The following is a 26,898-nucleotide window of genomic DNA, read 5'->3' as shown; positions in this document are numbered from 1 at the left end:
TATGCATAATTTTACACTTGTTTATATTGAATTGCATTTGCCATTTTTCTGCCCATTCATGTCCGAACAGCAGCAAGAATATACTTATCCAAGAGCACCCAGCCAGGATTTGAACTTGGGCTATGTGTTTCCAAGTTTTATTTATTTGTTTATATATTATTTGATTTATATCCCCTCCTTCCTCCCAGCAGCTCAGGGCGGCTTGTTATTGAGGTAACTGTCAACAAGTGACTAGTTCGAACGTGACGGTCTTGTGATTCGCACATCTGCTGTCCTCTCCGTCTGTTGGCAGCGGAGGGAACTGCACTCTTCACAACTTCTATGGCAGGCGGTGGAGATGCAGAAGCTTTGGGCTTTGGAAGAGCAGGCCGTCCCTTGGGCGGGATCAGACCTTTCTCCAGGGTCCAAGCCCTGTTGTCCAGCCCATCCGATTCTGCCCCTGTCAGAGGCCTTTTCCCCTCTCTTCCCTCTCCCCTGTCCTGGAAGCTGTAAAGAACCCACTGTCATGCCTTGGACTTTACGGCACAGGGCAAAGGTGCTCTTGCGCTGGGTGGGTCGGTGAGGGGTGAGGGTGTAGCTTTGGGGCAGGCGCTCCAGTTGTACTTGATCTCCTTCCCACATCCCTGGAGTCAGGAGGGAGCGGGGATCCCTCCCTTCCCAGCTCGCGCCCCCACGGCTGTGCCTGGATTTCCGCATCCAGCCATGCAGCTCCTTTCTGGTTCCGGCAGGGGTCTGGCAGGAGGAGCTCTGAAGGGCCCCCGTTACGCCCAGGCTCTCCTTTCCTTGCTGTCAGTGGGGGCAGCTCCAGGCCCCTTACTGGAGAGGTGGGGGAAGAGAGCTCCCGGATTAATGTGTAACTCCCAGCAGGGTGTGGCTGGCCAGGAGGTTGAGGCCACTTGGAGGCTTCCAGAGCTGAAGGGAACCTTAGGAGGTTTGCTGAAGACAGGAACGGAGGGGGGTGGGTGGGTGGGATGAGAGGAGAATGGGATGAGGAGCAGGGCCTCTGGTGAGATGGGTGGGCATGGGGGGTGAAGGACCCATGCCAGTGCAGAGTGCCCTTGACTTCGGATGCAGGGATCAGGAGGGAGAGAGGCCCAGGCCGGCTGCTGTGAGAACAGGATGCTGGACCAAATGGGCCTCCTCGGCCCTGATCCAGCAGCTTCAGGGCTCTTCTCCATAGGCATGTCTGACCCAGGCGTTACACTAGGATTCAGGTGCATTTTGTTCCCCAGAAGTGGCTGAGGTTCCAAAACTCTTGGCGGGTGGGGCCACACAGGTTCGCCCTCCCCATCACAGACGAGCCTCTCCACAAAGGTACTGCTGTCTCTCCTGTGTTGCCTTGCAGCTGGGCGTCTGAAGCACTCGGAAGCCTTTTCGCATGCGTCCCCTGATGCATAGAAGTGCTGCATATCCATGGGTATGTGCACGGCGTGATTTGGGTGGAAAGTCTGCCAGGAACTTCCCTCTACAACTAAAACCAGGTCTTTGCTCTGGAATCCATGAACGTGGAGCAGCTTGGAGCAAGGGGTGAGTGCATTTCTGCAATCCCCACTGAGGAGTTGTAACCACACCTGGGAGGAGGGGCCAGTGACGCTTTCCCAGCAGAACTCTCTGGGCAGAGAGCGCACCTGGCAGCCTTTCAAAACGAGGAACTGGGCATCTCCTTCAATGCTGACGTGCTTTTACCCTTCCCTTCCTTGGGGTCAGGCTTGCTGCGTTTGTCCACAAGCATTCTGAGCAAGTGGGCAGGCCTGTCCCCCCAACCACGGTGTGGAAATCTCTGCTCAGTTCCAAGGCCCACAGAGGAGGCGACTCACTCATCAGCCCAGCAGGCAGGTAGTTTTGGCAGCAGCCCTGGCACAGCAGAAGCGGCGCCCTCACCACCACATTGCAAGGCACCCAGACACAGCCTGGCCATGGCATGCCCTCACTGGCAGAAAAGGGGCAGCCGGTTCCTCTGGAAGGACCCCCTGCTTGGCCGGAGAGGCCGGAGGGAGAGCTGAGCTTCTCGGGGATCCAGTTGGGCCTGATCAGGTTTTTAGGAGAGGTGCTGGGACTTGCTCAAACCCACTTGGAAAGCCACCCAGGCCCAGAAAGAGGTGCTTCTGACATGCTCAGAGGCACTCTCATCTTTTTGGCTACCTCAATAGGAAGCTGCCTTGCACTGAGCCAGATCCTTGGTCCATTGAGCTTGGGATTGTCTGCACTGACTGGCAGCAACGGCTCTGCAGGGTTCCAGGCTGGCTTCTCGCCCAGTCCTACTTGGAGGAGCCCTTGAGGATTGAACTCGGGACCTTCTGCATGCAAAGCACACACCCCCAGCCGGGGCTCCTCCTCTGGGTTGGGGGGTTGATGACCCCCCCTCAGAGCAGCATCTGCAACTATCTGGCGGTGTTATTTCCCCTCTGAATCTCTCGGAGAGTCGGAGAGTCGGCCGGCTGGGGCCATGGAGAGTGTCTGCCTCTCTGGCCTTGCCACAGCAGCCAGGTCGATGTCCTTTGCCTGGGAGGGGGGGCACCAAGCCATCAGCGGGATAGGGAGAGGCCCCCACCTGAGTGCCTCTTTCTGGGTGACGTCCGCCTGGCCTTTCTCTGTGCGCCTGTGGGTTTTAGGACAAGGGCAGAAGGGCTCAGAATTCAGGTTTGGCTTTGCTTGATCCCCGACCCCCCTCCCCACCACAAGGCTTATTTGAGAAACGCTCCTTGGAACAGGAAGATGGCGTTTCCCCTACCTGTTCCCCTTGGCTCTTCCCCCCCAGCAGTGCCCAGGGGCCAGGACAGATGTGCCCCCTCCTTCCTCCCACTCCCTCCCACTCTCCAAACACCCCCCTTTGCTTTGTAGCCCCCCCATGCATTGCTGATGCCTTCTGTGGGAAAATCCTGGAAGTGACTGAAGGGGCTGGTTGCCTGGTAACACGTTGGCATCATGCTTGGCGGAGGAGCTTGGAGGGCAGGCAGCTAGCAGCAGCCTTGCCCGAGCCTCAGCGAGGAGGTGGGCACGCCCACCTGCCCCCTCCCCCCACCCACAGAAACTGGGGTGACTCACTCCCCGGCAGCCCCTCACACCACAGCTGGAGCGGCAGCAGCGGCGGGCAGAGGGGAGCGGAGGCGCCACCGGAGACGAGGCACTTGGCAGCGCTTCAGAGCTGGGCTGCAGGTGCTGCTGCCTTGGTGAGGGTGGCATGGAGGGACTCCAGCGCAGTGGGGGATGCTCTGGGTGGAGGCATAGGGGGTGCTGTGCAAAGTCGCCGGAGGTGCACTGGGCACAGAATTCAGCTGCACCCCTAGGGAGCAGGTGCTCCCTTGCACCACACCAGGCTGGGGTGCCCTCCCCCCCCCCGCTCTTCTCTTGGCCCACGTCAAGATCTCCGGGGTGGATAACCTGCAGGGCATTGACAGTGCCACCCTGCTGGCGTCGATGCGATGGCAGTGGCAATGGTGGTGGTGATGGGCTCCCAGAACTACTGGGGACTTTTACACACACGCACACGCGTTCTCGCGCGCACACGCAAACACTCTCTCCTCTTTTCTGACAGCCCCAAGAAAAACTGATTTGCCACCTGCTGAACTGCTGAGGAAGGAAATGGACCTTCGGCTGCGTGATCTGCGCCTGCAGGAGGAAAAGGAGTTTCTGGAGAGCATGGCACTGCCCGAGGATGCAGGTAAGGGGCTGTCCTGGGGCTGTCTGTCTGTCTGTAGCTGCAGAAAAGACCCTTCCTCCTCTCTTCCCTGCAGAGGTCAGAGGAGAGATGGGTTGTTCCATTGCCTCCTGGCCCAGAAAAGGGGTCCCTCACACCCGCTGTCTGAGTTGCACTCGACCAGCAACAGGTTGAAGAGAAATCTCACCCATTGCACGTCTGTGAGATTCTCTTGGGATTCGAGGCTCGCTGGAGACATTCTGGCGCCCACGGCAGAATTCCCAGTGGCTCCTTGGCCCTTCCCGTTCATCAAAATGGGGCAGAATCCCCCAGGAAACTCTTCTGCCCAAGGGAGGGGACACAGACTCCCATTCATCTCAATGGGGCTTGAGCAAGCAGAGGGGGAGGTTGTTCCCTGTGGGTCAGATCTGTCTGTCACCCACCCTGCCAGGCTAACTGGTGTCCCAAATCTGCCACCTCCCCTTGCCTTGTGGCAAGACCGCTGCTGCCTCGATGCCCTCTGGGTACTTTGCCCAGGTGTTGATAGACTCTCGCCTGCTTTGGGCAGGGATCTTTCTGCCCTCTCTCTCAGAGGGGGCTGCTTCTCGGCACACCTGCTCATTTTTTTGCATAAGCAATAACTGACTGCCACCACCCCCCGGGGCAGTTGCTTGGGGGGGGGGAGAGACATGCTAGGGTTGCTCAGTAGCAGTGAGTTCAACAGGTATCTCACTACCCAAAGGTCTCTCAGCCACACAGCTGTCCAAGCCACAGGAGCCCCTGTGAAAAGGCGGCCAGGGCAGAACTCCTGCTAAGGGAGCGACAAGGAAAGGGCCTCGCCCTCCTGGGGCATCTTGTGGAGGGCAGATGCTCTCATCCCAGACGGGGGTCATGCACACAGGAATCTGCCTTACACTGAGTCAAACCCATCAGTCCACCTGGGTCAGTACTGTCTTCACTGACTGGCAGCAGCAGCTGCCCCCCAGGGCTTCAGGCCAGGGTGTTTCCCCAGCCCGACCAGGAGATGCCCTTGGGGTTTGAACCCGGGCCCTTCCACGTGCAAGGCAGGCGCTCTGCCACGGAGCTGCCATGGCCCTTCCAGCGCCGCCCTTCAAGGGCTCAGAGTGATGTACATAGCCATTGGCCAGATAGGCGGCCTATAAATTAAAGTTTATTATTATTGTTGTTTCCCCCCACACCAGTTTCATCAGCCCTGTGAGGTAGGTTAGGCTGAGAGACAGTGAATGGCCCAAGAGCACCTAGTGATCTTAATGACGGCACGGGGAGATTTGAACCTGGCTGTCCCCCCAGGCCTAGCTTGGCATGGCCAGCTCTGAAATTCTGCTTTTGGGGTGTGATGTTCTTAAAGGCAATCCTGGGGGGGGGCAGGGATGGGGGAGGTCTCTGACCACTATTGGGACATCTGGTTATAAAATGATGAGGGTTGGAAAGGACACTGGCATCTCCTTGTGGGTGAGCAAATGAGGGATCTGGGGTGGGGTGGGTGTTGTGGTGCCAAGCTAGTCTCCCTCCCTCCTTCTTTGGCTGCAGCTGAGACTCCAGAGCACGGCAGGGTCCCCGCAGGTGAGAATGCTCTGGAACAGTCCCCAGTGGAGGATGCCCGGAGGGGCAGCCGAGGCCAAGCCATAGTCCCTGAGCCCCTGAATGCTGATGGCAACTGGCAGATGCCTCTCGTCCCGAAGTCCCCCAGGTAACGGTGCCAGTGACTGGCCAGGTGGGGCACCTCTACCCCTGCTTGTGATCCTGGGATACCCGGGTGGGACGCAGGGGTGCAGCAGCTGTAACCAACTCTGGCCTCTTTGTTCCCTTGCCCAGGGATGCCAGCTTAATCCTAGAAGCGGTGAAACGCAATGAATTCCTGCGGTGCCTGGGCGATGGGCAGAGCCAGCCGCTGGTGGAGAGCTTCACCCCAGAGCAGCACCAACCTGGCGACACCGTTGTGGCGGAGGGGGCCGAGGGGCAGACCTTGTACATTGTGGCTGGTGAGGGGCAAGGGGCAAAGGGTCGCAAAGGACCGCAGCTCCTTGGCTTGGAGGCAGAGAATCAGGCTACCAACCACAGAGGCTCCAGACCCCCAGGCACCCCCCCAGCATGCACATGCACGCACTCTCTGTGTGGAAACATGTGCTGTCCCTCCCTCCCATCCAGGTCCAATGAGATTGTCCAGTCTGCCTCATGTCGGTCACAGTTGCCTTTCCCTTTGAAGGGCAGTTCCTGGCTGGCAGGAGATGCTTTTCTGGAGGTTCCTTGTGTTGGGAATCTCCTGATTCCTCCCCTGGGAAACTGAGGCAGCCACAGCGCAGCAGGCCTGATCCCTCGACCTTCTCTGACCCTTCTGCATGAGCTGGGGGATCATGGGACATAATGTCAAAGGAGAGAGTGCCACTGAGTGGAACTTTTAGTGGCCAAGGCCGAAAACGCCATCCCTTCTGTAGCTGCTGCTCAGTGCTCTGGGTCCTGAGCCATTTCCCACCCTGGTGATAAGAGGGAGGGGTCCCACAGCCACTTCCTGCATCAGGCAGCTTCATGTTTAGGAGCCACCCCCTCCCACCACATTCGAGGGTTTTGGCTGTTCACCACTCAGGTCTCCAGGGTCCTATATCTTTGCTGTGGCTTTTACACAGGGGAGCAAGACGATGGGGGGGGGCAGAGCCCTCTCTAAGGTTGGGCCAGGGCGAGGAAACACAACTGGGCAAAACCAAACTGTTATTTGACAGGACGGCTGAGAGCAGAGCTTAGAGGTGAGCTGAGCGCTGATGGATGAGGAGGGAGGCAGAGTGAAGAGGGATGAGAGTGAAGAGGCTTGTAGTTCTTTATTGTTCATTATTTTATTTCAGCCACAGTTCTGAAATACTTGTGACTCTCAAGGGCACTTGAGATCCTTCTTAAATTTAATTTGTAATTTAATACTGGACTGCCCTGAGCACACATAATATCCCCCTGCCGGTCGCTCAAAGCACTTCTGGGGTCCCTGCTCTTCCTAGACCTTGATGCATTTTTTCATCCCCCAATGTGGAATTCATTGCCACCCATCCAGGCAAGCCCAGAGCTTGTGAAACCAGCACCCATGGGCTTCTGCTTGCCCCTTCTGAGTGCCAGGACTCTTGACTCCATCTGTGTCAAGAGACAGGCAAGCTGTGGTCTGACCTTGGCCAGCCTGGCCTTTACTCCTGGGGGAGCACAACAGTGCTGGCCACAACCCAGGAGCCCATAGGACTATGGCTCCAGGCTATGGTCTGAAGGCTCATATGGCCAGCTCCCTCCTGAAGCTAAGCAGGGTCAGGTGTGGTCAGTGCCTGGATGGGAGACCGCCTGGGAACCATACGTAAGCCGCCTTGGGTTTCTATCACGGAAAGAAAGGCAGGGTATAAATGAAATAAATAAATAAATAGTAAATAGGACAGGAAGGCCACCTGCGTAGAGAGGGAGGGCCAGAGCCCCTCCCTGCAGAACACTTTCTGTCCTTGCCTAGTCAGAGTGCATCAAGGGCGTGGCTTGAGGGTCAGGGATGTGGGGCAAGAGATGCCTTGTGAAAGCCCAGAGAGTGTGCTTTGGCGCCTGCTGGCATGGTGCTGGGCTCTCCCCTCAGCACTAATGCTGCCTGGCTCAGGAGACTCCAGAGGTCAGGCACAGGGGTCTCCCCACCTGACCCGTGCTTTGGCGAACCCCTTCAGAGCTTTGCCCATCCTCCAGTGGGCTGCCCCGCCCAGGTCTGCCGGGCTCTGTGCGTGGCTCCAGGCTGTCAGGCTGGCCCAGCCCCATCTTTGCAGCTCAGGTCACTCCTGTGTGAGGCCCACAGCGTTAGGTGAAGCCCTGCACGCACGGCTCTTCTGAACAGGCCTTTGCTGCAAGACTCGGCCAACAGGCTGGCCGGCAGGTGCCTCACCAGCACCAGGGAGGCCAGGGTTAATAGCCTATCGCAGAGGGCCACCTCCTTCTTCAGGACTCCCTTCTCTGGCTCCCTTCCCAGCAGACATCTTATTTTTACTTTTAACATCATTCCTCCCCCTCCTTTTGGCCCTCCCAACCGTCTTGTGCCAGGGAGCTAATTCCACACGTGATGAGGTTTTGAGTGGCAAAATGGCAGGTGCGCATGTGTGAACCGGCCCTTATTCTCCTGTTGCAGAGGGGGAGCTGAACGTGACACAGAAAGGACGCCAACTGCGCCTCCTGCTCCCAGGGGATGTGTTTGGGGAGCTGGCTGTACTATACAACTGCCAGCGAACTGCCACGGTCACAGGTAAGGCACTGTGTGTAGACACGCACGTGTGGGTGTGTCCGTGGGACCCTCCCCAGTTCCTTCTGCTGCCAGGGCCAGCTCCGCCCCTGCTGTATGGAATGGGGCAGGCCATCCCTTGTGCTCTGCCTGCCCCCACCCTGAGCTCCCTCCAACTCCCCCCCCCGCCCATACCTACCCACACACCCTCCACATGCGATGCCTGCCCCCTCCAGCACAAGGTGTGGTTCTCTGAGTGGAGGCAGATGGGGTGGGGGAGCCAGCTGAAGGGGGGAGGAACAGAGGGGAGTAAGGGGCAGCTCTTCTTGCCTTCAAAGGTTTGTGTATGCCTAAGAAAATAATAACGAAAACACAACACAACAGGACAGTCCCGTGACACTTGAAATGAACAAATGAAACTAGCAGATATATTGAGGCAGAAGCTTTTATGCCCACAGTACTAGTCAAGTTGTTAATGTCTCTCGGAGGGTTTTGCTACAAAATGCTAACATGGAATTTTATGTCATAACTTGATTGTAGCTACTCATAAAATTGAATGGCTAGAGAAACACTTCCACCCATCTAAAATAATTACTCTGAGAACTGGCAGAGAATCTGGTGTTGCGTAAGGCTTGACCCACTTAGCCTCCCCCAAAAGGTGTATCTCCGCCCTGGGTCCTGAACACTGCCCACATGTGGCAGGGATGCATGTATGTCTCTTGGGCCCAGGAGGCTGGGAAGGTTGAGGCCTACACGGCAGCTGAGCCGCCTCGTTCCCCAGTGCGCCTGGCGTGCGGGCCGGGCCGTGGTGGGTCCTCCCTTTGCAAGCTGGGCTGGCTGGGGCATCCTTGGTTCTGTTGCTATGGCGATGGGACAATTGCATCCTCTCTGACTCGCTCTACCTATTGAATAGAGAGGCGGCAGCGTTTGCGTCTTCCTTTTGTTTCTTTTTCCCATTGTGTGTGAGGCCAGTTGCCGGGGTTGCATTGACTGGAGCATTTTGACTCCTCTAAGCTTTGGCTCTTTGCTTTCCTACCAGAACAATTACTTTGGCACCACATTTGTTGAGTCCTGAAATCCTGAAATGCTGCAGGATTTTGTGCTGTGGTGCGTCAGCCAAGATGTACATGAGTGTTTCAGAAAGTTGATGGTAACCAAGCTGCCCACGCTGCATGTTGGAAATTGCAGCTCCATTCTGAAACTCCCTCGTTTGCATTTATGACATTGAAATGTGACAGTTGGGCTTTGTGAGATGGAAGGGGAATGCACAGTTTGAAACAAACCTTTCCAGACAGCATTCTTGAGCAAGGGATGCCACCAGCGCCACGGCAGGCAGGCTGCCTCTTCCTCACAGGGGCTGCTGCTCGCTGAGGTGCCACAAATGCCTGTTCAGCTGGACATTTGTTTAAGGTGCTGCACGCCACATCCTCGCTATCAAATTCTGGAAGGCGCAGTTGCATGGCAGGACAGAGGTGGGGCTTAGGAGGGGGTGGGGTATGTCCCTGTCTCCTTGATTAAACCCAGCCCCCATCTCCCCAGCACTCACCCCGGTGCAGCTGTGGGCCATCGACCGGCAAACGTACCGGACCATCATCACTGAGAATGCCAAGCGGAAGCGGGCTGAGGTGCTCGCAGGCCTGCGAAGGTGAGAGTGGCAAACTGGGGGGGGGGGACAAGGAACCCTCCTCAGGAGTCTGGACATTTCCCTCCCCAACTCACACACCTTCTGTTTCATGTGGGAATCTGATGTTCCCTTCTCAGCCCACAACTCTGGGCAGAGGGGTAGGGGAGGAATGCCTGGGGACCTGTTGTGAAATTAAGACACCCTCCCATGACCTCCCTCTGCAATTCCCAGAATGGTGTCTGGCTGCTTGATCCCTGAGGGTGGGCAGGTTCCCTTTGGGGCTCGAGGTCAGGGCTTGGCAAAGTGAACTGGCTGTCAAGTGTAGAGAGGGCGTCTCTCAGCATATGGCAAGTGCATTTCCCCACCACTGTTGGGCAACTCCATCCGGAATCGGGGCGTCCACTCCAGATTACTTTGTGTGGCTTGGAGGCTGCTTTGGGCCAACGGCATGTCTCTGCCTGGGATCTTTCCTCTTCCCCCACCCCAGGGTGAAGCCTCTACAAGGCCTGTCAGATGCTGCCCTTTCACAGCTGCTGGACTCTGCAGAGGAGGTAACTGGGGCCAGCCCTGCCGCCAGGCAGAATGATGTGGTTGCTTCAGGCAGCGCAGTGGGTAGGGTGGTGGGTGCAGAACAGGCAGGGCCATGCGTGCTGTGCATGGCCTGGGCTAGCCTGCTGGCATCAAAGGCACTGAGCTGTGTCCAGTAAGATTCAGCTGCTGGTCCAGCTGGCTTCTGTACGTAAAATATAGCAAATCTTGGTCTTTGCCTTGGGCAGAAAAATATCTTGGGCCAGCCCAGCCCTGGGGATTGTTGCACTGTGTGTATTTGTGTGTGCTTAATTTCATTTAAAGCATCACCACAGCGGCAGAGTAACAGCAGATGTTGAAAAGCGAGTGTGCCAGCGTGTGCGTGCGTTTACCTAAGAAAGCAGGCTTTTAACCTGCATCAGCATCACTGAGACTGGAGACTTAGTAAAACAAGAAAAGCTACTTTATTTATAGAAATACATAGTAGACAGAAAAGGCATACCTAGTTCTAGCTAACTAAGTTGGAGGCCCAGGTGCGGAGTTAGCCCCATGCTTGGAGAGAGAGCAGAGACAAAGGGATGTCTCCTCTCTCCTGGACAGTCGGAGAAGGAAGAAGTGGAAAGGGCAGAAGGAGGAGGGGCAGGTAAGCTTCCCTAAAGTCGTCACAGTCTAGCGACAGAAGGAAGTCAGTCAGAGCATCACAGGTAAAGATAATCAAGCCTATCCATCTGGAGGACCCTAACTCTATCTCCCTTCTGGAGCATAGACAAAAGAACAAAACAGGAGTTGCCCTTGCCCCACTTCCAACAGGGATAAGCACATGCGCCCCTCCCCTCTGGCACAGAGCCGGTGTGGGAGACCAGTGCCCCCTGTGCAGCTTGCAAGCGTGGGGAGGGGGAGTCAGGTGTGGAGACAAGGCAGTTGTGGAGTGAACACAGGCTCTTCCCTGTGCGAGCATGTTTGAGCATCTGCTTCTCTGTGCATTCCTGCAGCGCACCTTCGCCAACAGTGAAGTCATCATCCAGGAAGGAGATGAGGGCAGAACCTTTTTCTTCATCCTCAGTGGGCAGGTAAGTCCCAGCTAGTCCCTTGCCCATCCCCAAATTTGTGAAGGGAAAGTGTAGAGTCTCTGAGAATGTGCAGAGTTTTAACGACACACACCCCCAGAGCCCTTTACAGGTGTGGGATCAGGGGTCTCCAGGTCGGAGGACATGGCTGCCAGCCAGGGTTCAGCAGCCCCAGCTCTTGTCCTCTGCACATGTGGTCTGGCAAGGCACAGAGTTCCTCTGTCAGCTGGGAGCTGTTGGCTGGAGAGCGCCTGCCTCCCTGCTTCTTGCAGCCGCTTCGGGTCACCAGCTGCCCCCTCCCGAGGTCCCAGGAGCCCCCTGCCCTCCTGCCCAGGCTCCCAAGGGCGGCAGCAGCAGGAGGCAACCCCTGAGGGCCTGGTGCAGGCGCCCAGGGGGCAGTTGGCTGAGGGCCTCTCTTGGGGGGGGGGAGGTCAGCCTCCCTGCCAGCCCCCCAGCTGTCACTTCCTCCTGGCCTCCGCAGGTGGAGGTGACCAGGAGTGTGGAGGGGCAGGAGGAGCACATCCGAGTGCTGAAGGCCGGGGACCACTTTGGGGAGCTCTCCCTCATCCGGTAAGTGTGGGGCTCCCTTAGTGGGTGCAGCCAAGCCGGGCTTTGAGGCCTTCCCTTTGGGTAAGATTGCATCTGGGCTGGACCCGCCCTTGGGAGGAAGCTGGCAAGGAAACCGCAAGCGGGGAGGGGAGGGCTGGGGTGCTGCGGATGGTGGTGCCTTATCTAGAATCAGCCCCGGAGGCCATGCCCCCCTCCCCCTGGGCTGGAAATGGGCCCTTTGCTCTGCCGCTGGGCACTCCTAAATGGAGTGGAAAGGACTCCTCCTGCCAAGTCCTGCCCGCCTTCAGGGCAGTCACTGGGCAGGGGCTCTCAGAGGCTCAGAGGGAGGCCCAACTGGAGATGGCTGGGACTGAATGGGGACTCCCCCCATACAGAACATCAGTGCCACCACTGACCCCCCATCCACACTAGACATTAGAGAAGTACGATTCTGCTGTAAACAGTCATGGTGTCTCCCAAAGAATCCTGGGAACTGTAGTTTGTGAGGGGGGCTGAGAGACCCCTTATTCCCCTCAAAGAGCTACAATTCTCAGTGGTTTAACATCCAGTCCCTCTTCGCAGGGAACGCTGGGACTTGCAGCTCTGGGAGGGGAAAAGGGGTCTCTTCAAAACTCTCAGGGTTCTCCCTCCTCCTTTTTCCCTCTTTTGCTGGGTTCAAGCTTTCTTTCTTTTTTCTTTAACGAAATTGCAATTAAAAAAATAAAATTAAAACGAAAAATCCTGGACATACACAGTGGCTTCTTCCAATTTCTCTGTGTCGACATGGAGCCCTCCTTTCGCCATCCCTTGCCATGGACTTCACGTATGCATCCCAGGGAGCCTCTGCCATGGACACTGGCCCAAGTCAGCACCCTCAGAGATGGGATTCATGTGCTGCTGGATTAGGCCGGCTGCTGGAGCATGCACAGGCACTCTCTGGGCCACTTCTCTGCTTTGGGGGCTGTGGCTGAGTTGCTCGGAGGGGACGGGGGTCCTGCGAAGCCTTAATCCTTCATTTCCCCCCTGCCTGCCCGCTCATCTCCCTGCTTCTCCACGCCTGCAGAAACATCCGCCGGACAGCCAGTTGCCGGGCCCTGGAAGAGGTCACCTGCGTTGCAGTAGCCAAGGAGTAAGTGAGGACCGGGGGGGGGGGATCTCCACCATCCAGTGTGGCAGGGGAGGGGTCCAGGGGAGCTGTCTCATGGGCATTTGCTCTGACATTCAAATATTGGGTCCCCATTTCATGAGGGTCCCCCAATCAGGCCAACCATGTCTCCCCCACACACTTTGTTTTGAACCCGAAATTCAGCTGTAGCATGGGCCGCAATGGCATGATGCCCAGGATTTGCATGAGTGTCTGAAACCCAGCGCCCTCAGAAAACTTTAAGGTCTTCAAGCTTCTGTGCAAACAAGGAACTGGGAACTGGGAGCCATCCACAGCATTGGCCTGAATGGTGGTAGGCATGAGATTGAGCCCAAGGGGTGCTCCATGCTGGATCTCACACTCTAAGGGCTTCTGACTTCCCCCCACAGAGACTTCCAGGAACTGAGCCCAATGTGTACCCACGAGCCGTAAGTATTTGCCTGCCTGTTTGGGGGGGAGGGTTATTGCAGAGTAGCAAAATTAGAGAGCATCTGAGTGAGCTCTGTGTGTTTGAATCTTTGCTAAAGATTACACCTTCCCTGGAATTAGACTGAGACTTTAAGCTTTAAAATAAGAAATAACTACTTTATTCTGGAAGTACATACTTGATAGGAAAGAGTTCTACATCTAGCTAACTAGCTAAGTTGGAGACGCAAACACTAAGCCTAGTGTTTCCCTCATGCTGTGAGGAGAGGGAGAGACAAAGAGAAGATGTCTGCTCTCCCTCTCGAGAGAAAGACGAAGAAGGGAGGAGATGTGGTTAACATCCTCTGCATATCAGTCTAGCAGGAAGGGAGAGTCAGCAGGAGATCAAAGGACAGGTATAGCCTAGCCATCAGGAGGTCTCTCTGGCTACCCTTTTAACCCCATGCAGCCTCAACCCACAAGTTGGAGTTGAACCACATATTCCAACAGGGCTTCCATGCCAGGATAATTGGGGCAGCACCAGCTGCATCCCTGTCCTCTCCCCCCCCCCGCACACCAGGCACACTCCTCACCGAAATCTGGGGCCCCAGCCCTGTGCGGAGAGAAGCCACTGTATGACACCCCCCCCAACCCGGGACTTGGCAAGACTTTGCAGGATGAGCTCTCTGGTGCAACATCATTTCTTGCCTGCATGCTCTTGCACACAAGGAGAAGTGGGGAAGGGGTGTTTCTGAACCCCTACCTGTCTCCTCTCCCCTCCCCTTCTGTCCTGTGGAGGGCCAGGGAGCAGGGAAGGGGGCATTGCCTGCCTGCCTGCCTGCAGGGTTGCACTGGGGACTTCCTTTTCCTTGATAAACCAAGGATACACCCAAAGCCCCAACCCAAGAGCCTTCCATTCCCCTTGGGCTGCTGGGGCATCCTGCAGCGGGTGAATCCTGAAGCTTTCTGTGAATGTTGGCAGTCTGAGGAATGTTGCAGGTACCTGAGAACCAACCTGGGAAGAGGCTGTGGGAATAGATTCACCAATATTTAGGAAATACGGTTTGGGTTCTTCTGGCAATGGGCTCCATTGGCCCTGGAGGTGGTTGGGTGTGTGTGTGTGTAGAGCCTGGGCAGAAGGGCTGTTCTGCTCATAGTGTCTCTCTTCCCCTCCCTGCAGGGAAGTGATGGCACAGGAGGCTTCCCCTCTCTCTGAGCCGAGACGGTCAGTGCTGAATCTCCTGCCAGTGGGGCATCGGTTGGGGCTCCCTGTGGTGGTCCTCCTGGCTGCCCATAGATGGGGGGTGTCTGGTGGCAGGGGCTACAGCTAGGTTCTATGCCCTCTGCCTAGGTCAGGAGCGCCAGGGCTGTCTTAATCCCGCCTGGCCAATTTCTGTGTGGGCACCTTAGCCTGGGTGGGCGCCAAGCCTTGCCTGGCTAGTGGCCCACACTTCATGGCTGCCTCTTTTGAAGTGAAAGGTGTCCCCCACACACCTCCTGGCCAGGAGAAGGGTGGTGAATGGCAGCGCAGTCAGGTTGGGCAGGTGAGGGGCCCTTCCAAGCCACTGGGGCCCTGGACTAGTGCTGGTGCCAGGCCTACCCTGACTGCCTTCAGGGATTTGTGGGTGCTCTGGAGGTTGCCCCAGGTGACTTATTTATAAGAAAGGGCTGAGCCAGCAGTGCCTTTAGGGTCCCACAGCTCAGCAGGGCCTTGGGGAGGTTTGAAGCCTAGCTGATGAGAAGGGGTACAGGCAGTTGAATGAATCTCATTGCCCCAAAGATTTCCCCAGATGGTTCCGGATGCTGTCCTGAGGGAGGCTCAGCTGCTCACCACAAATCATCCACAATCAGCCTGTGGGAAGGGCCAGAGTTCAGTGGCCGAGCACCTGCCTTCATGTAAAAGGTCCAAGTTCAGCCCCCAGCAGCATCTCTAGGTAGGGCTGGGAGACTCTCCCTGCCTGAAAGCCTGGAGAGGCGCTGCTGCCAGTCACTGGACACGACTGAGCTAGCTGGACCAAGGCTCTGACTCGGCATAAGGCAGCCTTTTACACCCCAGCTCAGACGGCAACAGGTGGCCAGCTAAGAGAAGCAGAGCCAGTGGTCAAGAGAGGCTTTCACAGCCCAGTCCCTCACCTGTGACCCATTCAGTCGCCCCACCCCAGCTAGCTTTAATAAGCCAGGGTGGCGAAGGCGCTAAGGAGCAGATGGCCTGAAGGGGGCAGCAGTTCCCCTTAGCCCTTTCCCACCTGTGAGGTTGGACCCCAGAGCTTTGCTGCCTGATTTAGCTCCAAGCGGAAAGGACTGCAGCAAGGTCTCCTGCCTGCTGGCCATTGACGTGCTCTCTGGCTCTTTCCTCTCTCTCCTCAGGGTGTTGTTCCTCGAGGGGGCCCCAACCCCACTGCAGCTCCAGGATCTTCTGCCTGTTTTCTATGAGGACGGGGAGCAGCGAGGGAAGCCAGTGGTTCTGGGCACTGGTGGCTTTGGCACTGTGGAGCTGGTAAGGACTGCGGGGGGGGGGGGAAGGGGGCACATGGCATGGGGTGAGGTGGAACTGGGGCACCTGACTGTGACCCCTCCAGACGCTCAGCTGCCAACTGAGCTGGGAAAGGCTGGCTTAAAGGGTTCACAAGCCCCCTGCCTGGGTCCTGCCTCCTTTTCTGTTCTTGATAGAGCCTCCCTTGGTTCTTTAGCCCAGCAGTGCCCAGAACCAGGGGCATGCTTCCCCCCGCCTTTGTTCCCTCTTTCTTTTCAACTTCCAATGCTGAGATCTCCCTGCACTGCTGGGAATGATGGGAACGGTGGTTTCCCCCTTACCAAGCAACAAATGCCTAGCACCCTTAAAAAACTATACTTCCCATGATTCTTTGGGGGAGGTCACATGCTTTAAATGTGTATTGGATGCGTTTTAAATGTATGGTGTGGTCTTGCTCTTCTCCACCTCTCTGGCTGGAGGAATGAGCCTCTTTGTGCCCACCTTCTCTCCCTCTTCCACCCCCCTACAGGTCCGCTGTGTGGACGAGGGCCAGGACCACTTCTTTGCCCTCAAGCGGCTGCGGAAGGACCACGTGGTGCAGAAGCGCCAGCAGGAACACGTCCTGATGGAGAAGAAGGTCCTCCGGCAGAGCCGCAGCCCCTTCATCGTCAGGTGGGTCAAGAGGAGTGGGGAGGAGGTCTTGTGTTTCCAGGTTGGGATGGGGTGGGGAGTGAACTGTGTCCCGGAGGCCACAGCAGTGGACAGAAGGAGAGCCCTGCAACTGGATGAGGCCAGAGGGGCCCATCCTGTCCTCACAGTGGCCAACCAGATGCCTGCATGAAAAGCAAGACCTGAGCGCTCTCCTCACTGGTGATCCCCCACAACTGGCATTCAGAGGCAAAGTGGCTAGTATTTATTTATTATTTATTTATTAACTTTATTTATACCCCACCGTTTTTCCAAATTGGAACTCACGGCGGCTTCCAGATAAAAAACAGATACAATTAAAACCTACCAAAGTTAAAAGCATATAATACATAAGTAAATAAATATAGACATATAATTAAAAAATGAACTCTGATTTAAAATAGCATTAAACTGTTTCTGATAATTAAAAACTATACTCATAAAATCAGAATAATTAAAAAATAAACAAGCAAGAGCAATACGACCTCCTTTGGGGCCTATCCTTAGCCGCCTTCGGAATCAAAGGCTTGCTGAAATAAGAAAGTTTTTACCTGTCGACGAAAGGACTGCAGGGAAGAGGCCATTAGGGAGGGAATTCCAAAGCCTAGGGGCAGCCACCAAGAAGGCCCTATCTCGTATCCTCACTAGTTGTACTAGTAGTAGCCATTCATACCCTTATCCTCCACCATAGATTTGTCTAAACCTCTTTTAAAACCGATGCAAGTTGGTGGTGAGGGCGGCCAGAGGTGCAAACAACTGACTTGAGCTCTTGGCGTGCTGCTACAACCCCAAAGGCTAATGCTATTATAAGCAGCAGTATGGTGAACTGCAGCCAGGAGCGAGCTTATCTAGTGTCTAGAGTTAGGGATGAGCAGTGAGGTGGCCAGAGTTCATAGACTCATAGATTAATGGAAGAGCCCTATAAGGCCATTTGAGTCCAACCCCCTGCTCCATGCAGGAATCCAACTTAAAGCATACCTGACAGGTGGCTGTCCAGCTGCCAGATTTTAACTGAACATCAGGAAAAACTTCCTAACTGTTAGAGTGGTATGAGAATGGAGCCAAAGACCTAGGGAGGTGGTGGGCTCTCCAACACTGGAAGCCTTCAAGTGGCAGCTGGACAGCCAAAGTTTGGGGATGCTTTAAGTTGGATTCTCTACTGAGCAGGGGGTTGGACTTTATGGCCTTATAGGCCACTTCCGACTCTACGATTCTATGATTCTATGATATCATAATGCAGTTATAAAAATATGGTGTGGCTACACTGGGAATACTGTGTACAGTTCTAGTTGCCTCACCTCAAAAAAGATATAGAGCTGGAAAAGGTCAGAAAAGGGCAACCAAAATTATCTAGGGGATGGAGCGACTCACTTATGAGAAAATGTTTCCGCATTTAGGGCTTTTTAGTTTAGAAAAAAGGCAAGTAAAAGGTGACATCACAGAAGTGTATAAAATTACGCATGGCATGGAGAAAGTGGACAGAGAAAAGCTTTTATTTATTTATTTATTCTTTGCTTTATATCTTGCCCTTCCTCCCAGCAGGAGCCCAGGGAGGCGGCTTTTCTCCCTCTCTCATGATGCTAGAGTTCCAGTGAAGCTGAATGTTGGGAGATTCAGGGCAGGGAAAATAAAGTCCTTCATGCAGCGCATAGTTAAATTGTGGCAGTGAGGGCTTTAAGAGAGGATTTAAAGGAGCCGAGGAGGGGACAGTGCTCTCCTGCTGAGGTCTTGCTTGCGGGCTTCCCATAATGAGCATTTTGTTGGCCACATGAGAACAGGATATGCGGGACATGACGGCCCTGTCCGCCTGATCCAGCAGGCTCTTTTTATACTCTTCAGTTGGGGAGGTGCTGCAGGGTGCCGCATCCAGATTTTGAAGGATGGCGATGCAAGCATGGAGGGGTGCATGAAGATGGGGAGTGGAGGGCATCTCCGATCTTCCCGGGAAATGAGAATTTGGGGCCAAGTGGAGCTGCCCTGGCTTCATAGGGAGGGGGCTGCCCTGGGTGCCTGCGGAGGAGAGTGGGGGAGGGTCTGGCTGGCCACACTGGAAACGAGGGGCAGCCACGTGGGGCCCCTGTGGTGTGATCCGGCTGCCTCAAGGCTTGCCTGATGCCCTTGCAAAGGCAGCTTGAGGAGTTCTGCAGGAGACCTGGTGGGCTTAAGGCGGAGGAAGAGGGGGGAGGTTGGGGGCTCCTTCTCCGCCTTCTCTTCCTCCCGTCCTCCCCATCATCACCATCATCACAGCGCTTCTAGCTTGCCCCCTTTAGGGCCTGGTTTCACCTCCACTCGCCAGGTGATAGACTGCCTAACCCCGAGCAATCATGTTGTGGGCAGCAGCAGAAGGAAGGAAGGAAAGTCCCTTTTGGGGGGCCTTGTAGAAGCAAGGAGTGCTGGTTGCTGGGCCCCACTTTGCTGGGGTTCACGAAAGCCCCCCTTCCCCCTTCCCAGACTCATCCCTTCCATCTCTTCCCCTGCAGGCTCTTTGCCACCTTCCGGGACAGCCGCCACGTCTACCTGCTGCTGGAGTTCTGCCAAGGGGGCGAGCTCTGGGCCAAGCTGCGCGAGGTGTAAGGAGAGACAGCCAGCTCTGAGGAGGGGAGAGCTGGAAATGTGGTTGTGTGTGGTTTGTCTGGGGGGAAGGGGGCTGGCATGGAGCACCTGGTTGAGCTTTGGGACAAACGTTGGTCCTGGGCACTAGCCCCGCCTCCTGGCCAGTGGAAGCTCTGCCCCAAAGTAGAAGACCACACCCCTCAAACTTTCCCAGTGTGCCTGGAGGTTGTGGAGATTAGATCTGGGATCTTCTCCTTGCCAAGGAAGCATTCTGCCGGTCCCCTAAACATAAAGCAAGGTTCTAGTCCTCCTGGTTTTGAGCAAAGGCACGATTTAAATACAGACATAGGAGGCTGCCCTATACTGAATGAGACTCTTGGTCCATCTGGCTCAGTATTGCCTACACTGACTGGCAGCAGCTCTGCAGGTTTTCAGGCAGGGGACATTCCCAGCCCTGCCAGAAGCTTCTGGGGACTGGCCTGGGCACCTCTGCCTGCCCAGCGGGTGCCCTGCGCTGAGCCTGGTCTGCTCCTGCTCCTCCTTCAGCCGCTGCTTCTCGGAGCCTGTGGCCATCTTCTGCTCCGCTTGTGTGGTCGAGGCCCTGGACTACCTGCACGCCCAGGGGATCGTCTACCGTGACCTGAAGCCTGAGAACCTGATGCTGGACGCCCAGGGCTACGTCAAGCTGGTAATGGGGAGGGGAGGGCGGGTGGGTTGCTGCCAATCCCTGGGCAGGGGTGGCGCTGAGCTTTCAGCCCACCTTGAACGCAGGTTGCCTGGATTCCAGGGTGGGGAGCCTTTGTCAGACTGAGGACCATGCTCCCTTCTGGACAGCCTGCTGAGGGCCACATGCCAGTGGTGGGCGGGGCCAGAAGCAGAAGTGGGTGGAGCAATTTATGCAATTTATCTTTGTACAGTAGGCTGGTTTCTGCACACGCTCCCACCCACCGCGCTGTACCTTCCACCCAGACAAGCAAGTGGCATGATTAGGGTTCAGGGACACAGCCAGCCAGGCAAAACCACGTGGGTGGGTGTGTGACACAGGGCCGGTGAGGGGTGTGGCCTGGGGAGATTTCTCAGGGCCAGACAGACACCTGGAGGAATGACCCCAAACCCTAATCCCAGTGTGGACAGATGGACTGTCGGCAGTGGCAAGTGTGAATGGATTCTGAACATGCTCAGAGGTGCTTTTCATTAGTCAAATGTCCCACACTTGAAGCCCTGTGGGAAGAAGAACCTAGAGACCACTCTGCTGGCATATAGGGGTGGGCCGGATCTGTTATGTCAATTTGTATGAATGAGCAGAGATCGTCAACCGTCTGAGCTGCGTGTGTGCCCGTGTGTGCGTTTACCCAGAGCTTGGAAAAGTTACTTTTTTGAACTACAACTCCCATCAGCCCCAGCCAGCACATGCTGGCTGGGGCTGATGGGAGTTGTAGTTCAAAAAAGTAACTTTTCCAAGCTCTGCGTTTACGTAAGTGGCAGGCGTTTACCCTGTATTGAGATCACTGAAGACTTAGTAAAATAAGAAAAGCTACTTTATTTATAGAAATACATAGTAGATAGGAAAGGCATACCTAGTTCTAAGTAAGTTGGAGGCGCAATGCCCAGGTTTGGGAGTTGCCCTCATGGCTCAGGAGGGAGAGAGCAGAGACAAAGTATCATCGGCAACCTTGGCCACGTGCTGCTCTCCCCCAACTCTCTAGCTCATTTATGAACAAGTTAAAAAGTGCAGGTCCCAATACCGATCCTTGGAGGACTCCACTTTCTACAGCTCTCCATTGGGAGGACTGCCCGTTTATTCCCAGGTCTGGTGGCTCCCCAGGATCACTGACAGCATGGAGATCAGCTGGAGGGTCCAGCTTCCCTTGTTCCTCCTCTGAGGAGGCCTTGGGTTCCAGGTCTGGGCAGAGCTGAATCCAGAGAGAGGGAAGAGCAGAGTGCAGGGAGGGAAAGAAATGTTGCTTTCCATACTCCTCGGCTTTTTTCCTAAGTGGGAGCTGCTGCCCTGGCAAAAGTGATAGGTGGGGGTGACTCTGGGCCTGCCCTGGAAAAGTGGTGGGTGGTCTACCCTGCAATTAACCCCCTGACTGCAGCCTGAAGATTGGAGGGGAGCAAGCTAGGGCCCAACCCACAGCCACACAGAGGCAGGGTGCTGGGGACAGAAAAGCAAAGCAAGCAAGCACTCCCCACACACACACCAGGAGCCAGTCATGTCAGAAGCCAAACTCTGCCAGGAAGGTGCCTCTGAGGGCAGAGCAGGACTGGGTCTGAGCCCAACACGGAAACAGACCCACAGCCTGCTCCCCCTGACCACTTTCCAAAAGGTTAGTCCTGTCCCCCTCCCCTGCAGCACACATCACCAGCAAAGGGTGGTGCTGACCGTATCCTATGAGGATTTCCAATTCACAACATGTGGAGACTTTATTAAGCATGTATGGGGGGGCAAAGGGGGCTCCTCTCTTTTTGCCTTTGGTAGAACCCAGCTGAGGTGCTGATGATGCAAATTAAAGGTGAGGATTGCTGCTGGTCCTTGTGAGTGAGGGGAGGACTCTTGGTTTTTCTCTCCATTCCTCCCCCCCCCCAAAAAATGTGTTTTTCAAAGAGGGATCATGTAAAAATATATGTGCTGCTTTTCAAAAGCATTGGAACGTCTTTACCCAAATGCACTTCCTTCGGTTCATTCTGTTGCCACGTGTGATCCACTTGACAGCTTTTATCAAAGCACATGATTTGCTTTGCAAATGAAAAGAGCTCCCTTGCAGTAAATGTGGCCCAGGAGAGGGAGGGGAGGGTGCCCCCCAAGTGCCATCCTGACAGCTTCCCCACCCCTTCTTCCTCCTTTAACAAGTGCCTTGTGTGGGATGGGGGGGAGTCCCAGCAGGCTGTGGCAGAGGCTGAAGATGCTAGGAAGGGCGATGAGGTGGGGGGGTGGCAGTCGCAGCCTAGGTAGGAGTTAGGGTGGGTCAGCTCTGGGGGTGTCTGCAGGGAGGTTGACCCCAAGTGAAAGGGCCATGGAGGGGAGCAATGGAAATCCTGCACACTGCCACTGTGAGGTATTGCTTGGATACCCCCCCGCCCCACGGCAAGAGGCCATGCTCCAGCTGGGGAAGGACACGGCTCGCTTGTGGGCTCCCCATTGCAGCCCCTGGCTGGCCACTGTGAAGAGCCGGAGGGTGACTGACGCTCCTCCTTGATCTGACTTGGCTGCAGGGCCAGCTCTTCCTGGGGAGGTTTGTCAAGAGGGCCCTGCCGGCACCTGCCAGCACCACCTGAGGCTGCCTGTTGTCACCATTCCAAGAATCTTCCCTGCCGAGGGAGGGAGGGAGGGGCCCCGGGGTTGACTGTCTGGCTCCGGGAATCCAGTCACTGGGGGAAGCACCTGGGGAACTGCCCTGCCTGTGTTGTGCATTGGGGAAAGGTTAGGGCAGACACACTCCCTTGTGCCTGCTGCCCTTTCACCTCCGCTTCCTTCCCTGGGAAGGGTGAGCCCTGTTATGTCAATTTGTATAAATGAGCAGAGATCGTCAACCATCTGAGATGCTTGTGTGCCAGTGTGTGCGTTTACCTAAGTGGCAGGTGTTTACTCTGCATTAGGATCACTGAGACTTAAAACTTAGTAAAATAAGAAAATGTACTTTATTTATAGGAATACATAGTAGATAGGAAAGGCATACCTAGTTCTAACTAAGTTGGAAGAGCAATGCCCAGACGTGGGTATTGCCCTCATGGCTCAGGAGAGAGAGCAAAGACAAAGGTCTCTTTCTCTCTCTCTCCCTCTCTCTCTGAGACAGTGGAAGAAGAGAAGAAGGTAAGGGTGGAAGGAGGAGGGGAGATAAGCTTCCCTGAGCATATCAGTTTACAAGAAAGGAAGTTAGTCAGAGCACAGCACAGGTAAAGGTAGGCAAGCCTAGCCATCTGGAGGACCCTCCCTCACTCTATCTCCCTTCTGGAACATAGACAAAAGAACAAAACAGGAGTTGCTCTTCCCCACTTCTAACACCCCTTCTCAACTAGTGTTTGGTTCAGCCCACGAGGTTCATCTTGTCTCGTAGCTTGCAATGTCTTGACTTTGCCCAACACCTTCATGAGAGTGTCTGCGGTCATGTCTTCTGTTGGACAATACTCCGTCTTGAGTAGTCCTCTGCGGTATGTATCTCTAATGAAATGGTGCTTCACGTCTATGGGCTTGGTGCGTGAACTCACCCCTTCTGACTCCAAGAGTCTGATGCATCCTTGGTTGTCCTCATGCATCACAACAGGCCCAGGAATAGAGATGCCTAAATCTTTGAACAGTTCAAGCAGCCACATCAATTGTCTGCTTGCTTCAGAAGCTGACACATACTCTGCTTCTGTGGAAGAGAGTGCTACAGTCTCTTGTTTCTTACTTGCCCAGCCTTCTTGGTTGGCGAGCTGGTTTTTCGGCACAGGTATCCCACTTCTACCGCCACATCTGGCCTGGTAACAGTGATGATATTCAGAAGTTTTCTGATGGCTTGCCCTGTATCTTGCAACTTTTCTTTCAGCGTCTGGCTTTTTCTTAAATTTCCTCTTGCAGCCTGCAGTTTTCCTTTCTTGAGGAAGCTTGGTCACTGTCCAAGTTTTACTTTGGTGTAGAGCTTCCAGCTCTTCCTTGGCTGCCTGCCTCCACCTCTCAGCTTCAGCTTTGAGTAAGGCTTCAATCTCTTTCCAGGTCTCTGGCTCTGGAAGTTCATCTCTCACAAGGTAAGCAAGTCTCTCTGGTGGTACACCTTTGTTGGTGCGTTCAGAGCTTCTGGGTGCTGGCGCTGCGGCTGCCCCTTCTGGCTCTGATGCCCCTTCTGGCTCAGACTCCTCACCTTCCTCTGCTTGTGTATCACTGTGATCCCTTCTGTGGTGGAAGAATAGCTCAGTTTCTTCTTCCATTTCGCTGTCACCTGTTTGGTGTGGCACCCCTTCTGGTCGGTGTGCACACTTTCCCTCATCAAGGTGGACAGCTTTGTACATTCCAACTTCGCCAGTCTTGGGATCTATTACTCTGTATCCCTTTTGTGTTGAAGAATATCCTATGAATATTACTTCCTTGGCAGTGTTGTCAAATTTTGACCTCTTTTGTTTTGGGATCTGTACAAAGGCCTTGCTCTCGAATACATGAAGGTGAGACACGCCTGGTGTCCTATCATGCCATAGTTCAAATGGCGTTTTGTTGGCCACAGGTGCAGGTAGTTGATTCTGCAGGTAGGTGGCAGTAATCGCTGCTTCTCCCCAGTACTTTTGTGGAAACTGTGCATTCGTTCCAACAAGGAACGAATCATCTGTCCGAGAGTCCAGTTCATGTGTCCTGTAACCCCATTTTGTTCTGGACTGTAAACAACTGTAGTCTGGTGCTCTATGCCTTCCTCACGGAGAAACTCTTCCATAGCTCTGGACACATATTCTCCTCCATTGTCAGATCGTATGATCTGTGGCTTTCTGCCAAATTTGTTGGACGCAATTCTGACATAGTCCTTCAATTTTTGAAGTACTTGACTTTTCTCTCTTAGCAGATACATTGTACTATACCAGCCTTTCCCAACCAGTGTGCCTCCAGATGTTGTTGACCCACAACTCCCATCAGCCTCAGCCAGCATTGCCAATGGTCAGGAAGATGGGAGTTGTGGTCCAGCAACATCTGGAGGCACACTGGTTGGGAAAGGCTGTATTATACATTGAGAAGTCATCTATAAAGTCAGCATGTATAAATTTCCACCTTGAGATGGCAATCGCATTGGCCCACAAAGGTCAGTGTGAATTAATTCTAGAGACCTTTTGGTTTTCCTCTCACTTTTCTTAGGAAATTTAGCTTGCACAATTTTTGTCTTTATGCAGCATTCACATGTTTTTGTGCATTTGTGTTTATTTATTTATTTATTATTGTTGTCCTATTTTAATGCCTCTAGCCAAATTCTCTTTCTTAGAGCAGTTACTCTGGCTAAGCTGGCATGTCCCGTTCTTCTATGCCAAAGATGCAAACATCCAGAATCACACCTTTCTTTGGCTATATTTGCATGCATAGCTTCACGGTATTCTAAATGTAAAAGTCCATTTTTCAATTTTGCAGTGCAACAGATTTCTCCTTCATCTAGAACAGGCAAAATTCTCCACTCATATAAAGTTCGCCCCCATGCCACATTATCCTAGCTGCATTTATTAAGTTATCTTTAAAATCTAGAACATATTGGCAGTCTTTAAGTTCTACCAGGGACATGGTAGAACCATGTGAGGCCCGCTGTAATGAATTTGCTAGGCACTTCCAGGATAAAATCTTTAGCATCCGCCAGGACTCACACTCCAGTGTTATAGCAGGTGAATCAAGCGAGGTATCCAGAGCACAGCCTTGTCCCGATTTCTTGGATGAGTTTCAGTTGGTGCAGCTTGAGGACGTTGACAAGGTGCTTGGACAGGTTTGTGCAACCACTTCTGGGCTGGATCCTTGCCCTTCTTGGCTAATAAAAGCTAGCAGGGATGGAACAGCCGGCTGGGCCAGGGAGGTGATTAATGCCTCTCTGCGAGAGGGGGTGGTCCCTGGCTGCCTGAAAGAGGCGGTAGTGAGACCACTCCTGAAGAAACCCTCCCTGGACCCAGAAAATCTTTTTTTTTTTTTTTACAATAATTTTTATTCAAATTTTCATAAAACATAGAAAACAAAATCATAAAACATTCAAAGACAAAAAACAAAACAAAACAAAAATGATTAAACAAAAAAATAAAATAAAATAAAATGTTGACTTCCCATTTGTCACATATCAAATCAGTTATAGGTCTACAATATATAACAATCCTGTCTCTTAAATCATATTATAAAATCACTTTCCTCCAGTAGTTATCTTAATTAATCATCAAATCTCATAAACATTACTTTATTCTTTCCACAAAAAGTCAAAGAGAGGTTTCAATTCTTTAAGAAATATATCTATCAATTTTTCTCCAAATAAACATGTCAATTAATCCATCTCGTTAATAATTATAATAATCTTATTGTCATAACCATAGTCCAAATAAACATTTCGATTAATCCATCTCATCAGAATCTGTTAGGTCCAATAATTTCAATAGCCATTATTCCATTATCCCTATTAGTTCCATCTTCCATCTTCAATAGTCCTGTTAAGTCCAGTAATTTCAGTGTCCAATCTTCCATTATCAGTATTCCATAATAATCTTGCTGTTGTAGCCATAGTCATATAATAAGAGTCTGATGGGAATTTCCTCTATCCCAAATATTTTCTTGCCATCCATTCTGAATAAGTTGCTGAAATACTGTTGTAAAGTCATATCTGTGTTCTTCTTTTTTACAAAATGCACTGGCTCATCTCTTAAGAGTTTTTCCATTGTCACATGGCTGCAGTTAATTCCATAGATTTTCTCTATATCAAGCTCCATCACATTATTCCAGTCCAGAAGATTATCCAAGCCATTGATAACTTTATCTCTAATATCTTCATTAATTTCTTCAGAGATAACGTTAAATTCCAAACAGTAGATTTTATTTCTAAAATCCATAAACTCCAGATCTTTTTCCAATTCCACATTTGTTCCAATCTCCAGGGCTTGTATCTTCCCTTTATTTTTTCTTTTCTCATCTCTGATCTCATTCTCCTCTCTCACAGGGTCCCCTATTTCTTTAAGCTCCTGCGTCATTTTGCTCAGTTCAATTTTCAGCTCCTTACTACCCTGTCGCAGGGTTTGTTTCGTTATCTCAATCTCATCCATTATTTTCTGAAACATAATTACTTCCAGATTCTCAGCCACTTTCTTGATTGCCATTTTTAAAACCACGAAAACAAAGCAAAACAAAAATAAAGAAGAACCACTTCTTATTTCAGCAACAATTGGGTTAATATTCCAGGCTTGATGACATCACAGTATAAACAGAGCAACCTGCCTTATCTCTCTTGTGCAAGAATGCAAAACAAATTTAGTTCCCAGCATCAAAACAGTTAGTGGCGTCGTGAAGAAGCAGATTCGTCAAAATA

At 53.4% G+C, this 26,898-nt stretch overlaps 1 protein-coding gene across 5 annotated transcripts in view; it reads left to right on the top strand.

The window, feature by feature from the left end:
• Nucleotides 1-306: 306 nt before the first annotated feature.
• The window catches only part of LOC133384058 (cGMP-dependent protein kinase 1-like), a 44,384-nt gene continuing 17,792 nt past the window's right edge, over nucleotides 307-26,898 (top strand). For 2 of the 5 annotated variants that reach the window (XM_061625943.1, XM_061625946.1), the window contains exons 1-18: nucleotides 307-535; nucleotides 1,346-1,527; nucleotides 1,708-1,836; nucleotides 3,536-3,661; nucleotides 5,189-5,348; nucleotides 5,474-5,640; nucleotides 7,785-7,898; nucleotides 9,414-9,519; nucleotides 9,986-10,049; nucleotides 11,019-11,096; nucleotides 11,575-11,663; nucleotides 12,706-12,771; nucleotides 13,176-13,214; nucleotides 14,372-14,416; nucleotides 15,559-15,688; nucleotides 16,194-16,336; nucleotides 18,832-18,921; nucleotides 19,451-19,592. In XM_061625943.1, the coding sequence (XP_061481927.1) occupies nucleotides 1,500-1,527; nucleotides 1,708-1,836; nucleotides 3,536-3,661; nucleotides 5,189-5,348; nucleotides 5,474-5,640; nucleotides 7,785-7,898; nucleotides 9,414-9,519; nucleotides 9,986-10,049; nucleotides 11,019-11,096; nucleotides 11,575-11,663; nucleotides 12,706-12,771; nucleotides 13,176-13,214; nucleotides 14,372-14,416; nucleotides 15,559-15,688; nucleotides 16,194-16,336; nucleotides 18,832-18,921; nucleotides 19,451-19,592 (1,716 nt within the window). In that variant the 5' untranslated portion in view covers nucleotides 307-535; nucleotides 1,346-1,499. The other 3 variants (XM_061625945.1, XM_061625944.1, XM_061625947.1) reach the window with 3 other exon arrangements.

This window comes from Rhineura floridana, chromosome 4 (assembly GCF_030035675.1).
Source record: "Rhineura floridana isolate rRhiFlo1 chromosome 4, rRhiFlo1.hap2, whole genome shotgun sequence".
Classification (NCBI taxonomy): Eukaryota; Metazoa; Chordata; class Lepidosauria; order Squamata; family Rhineuridae; genus Rhineura; species Rhineura floridana.
The sequence above is the reverse complement of the archived record's forward strand: the minus strand, read 5'-3'. Positions and strand labels throughout refer to the sequence as shown.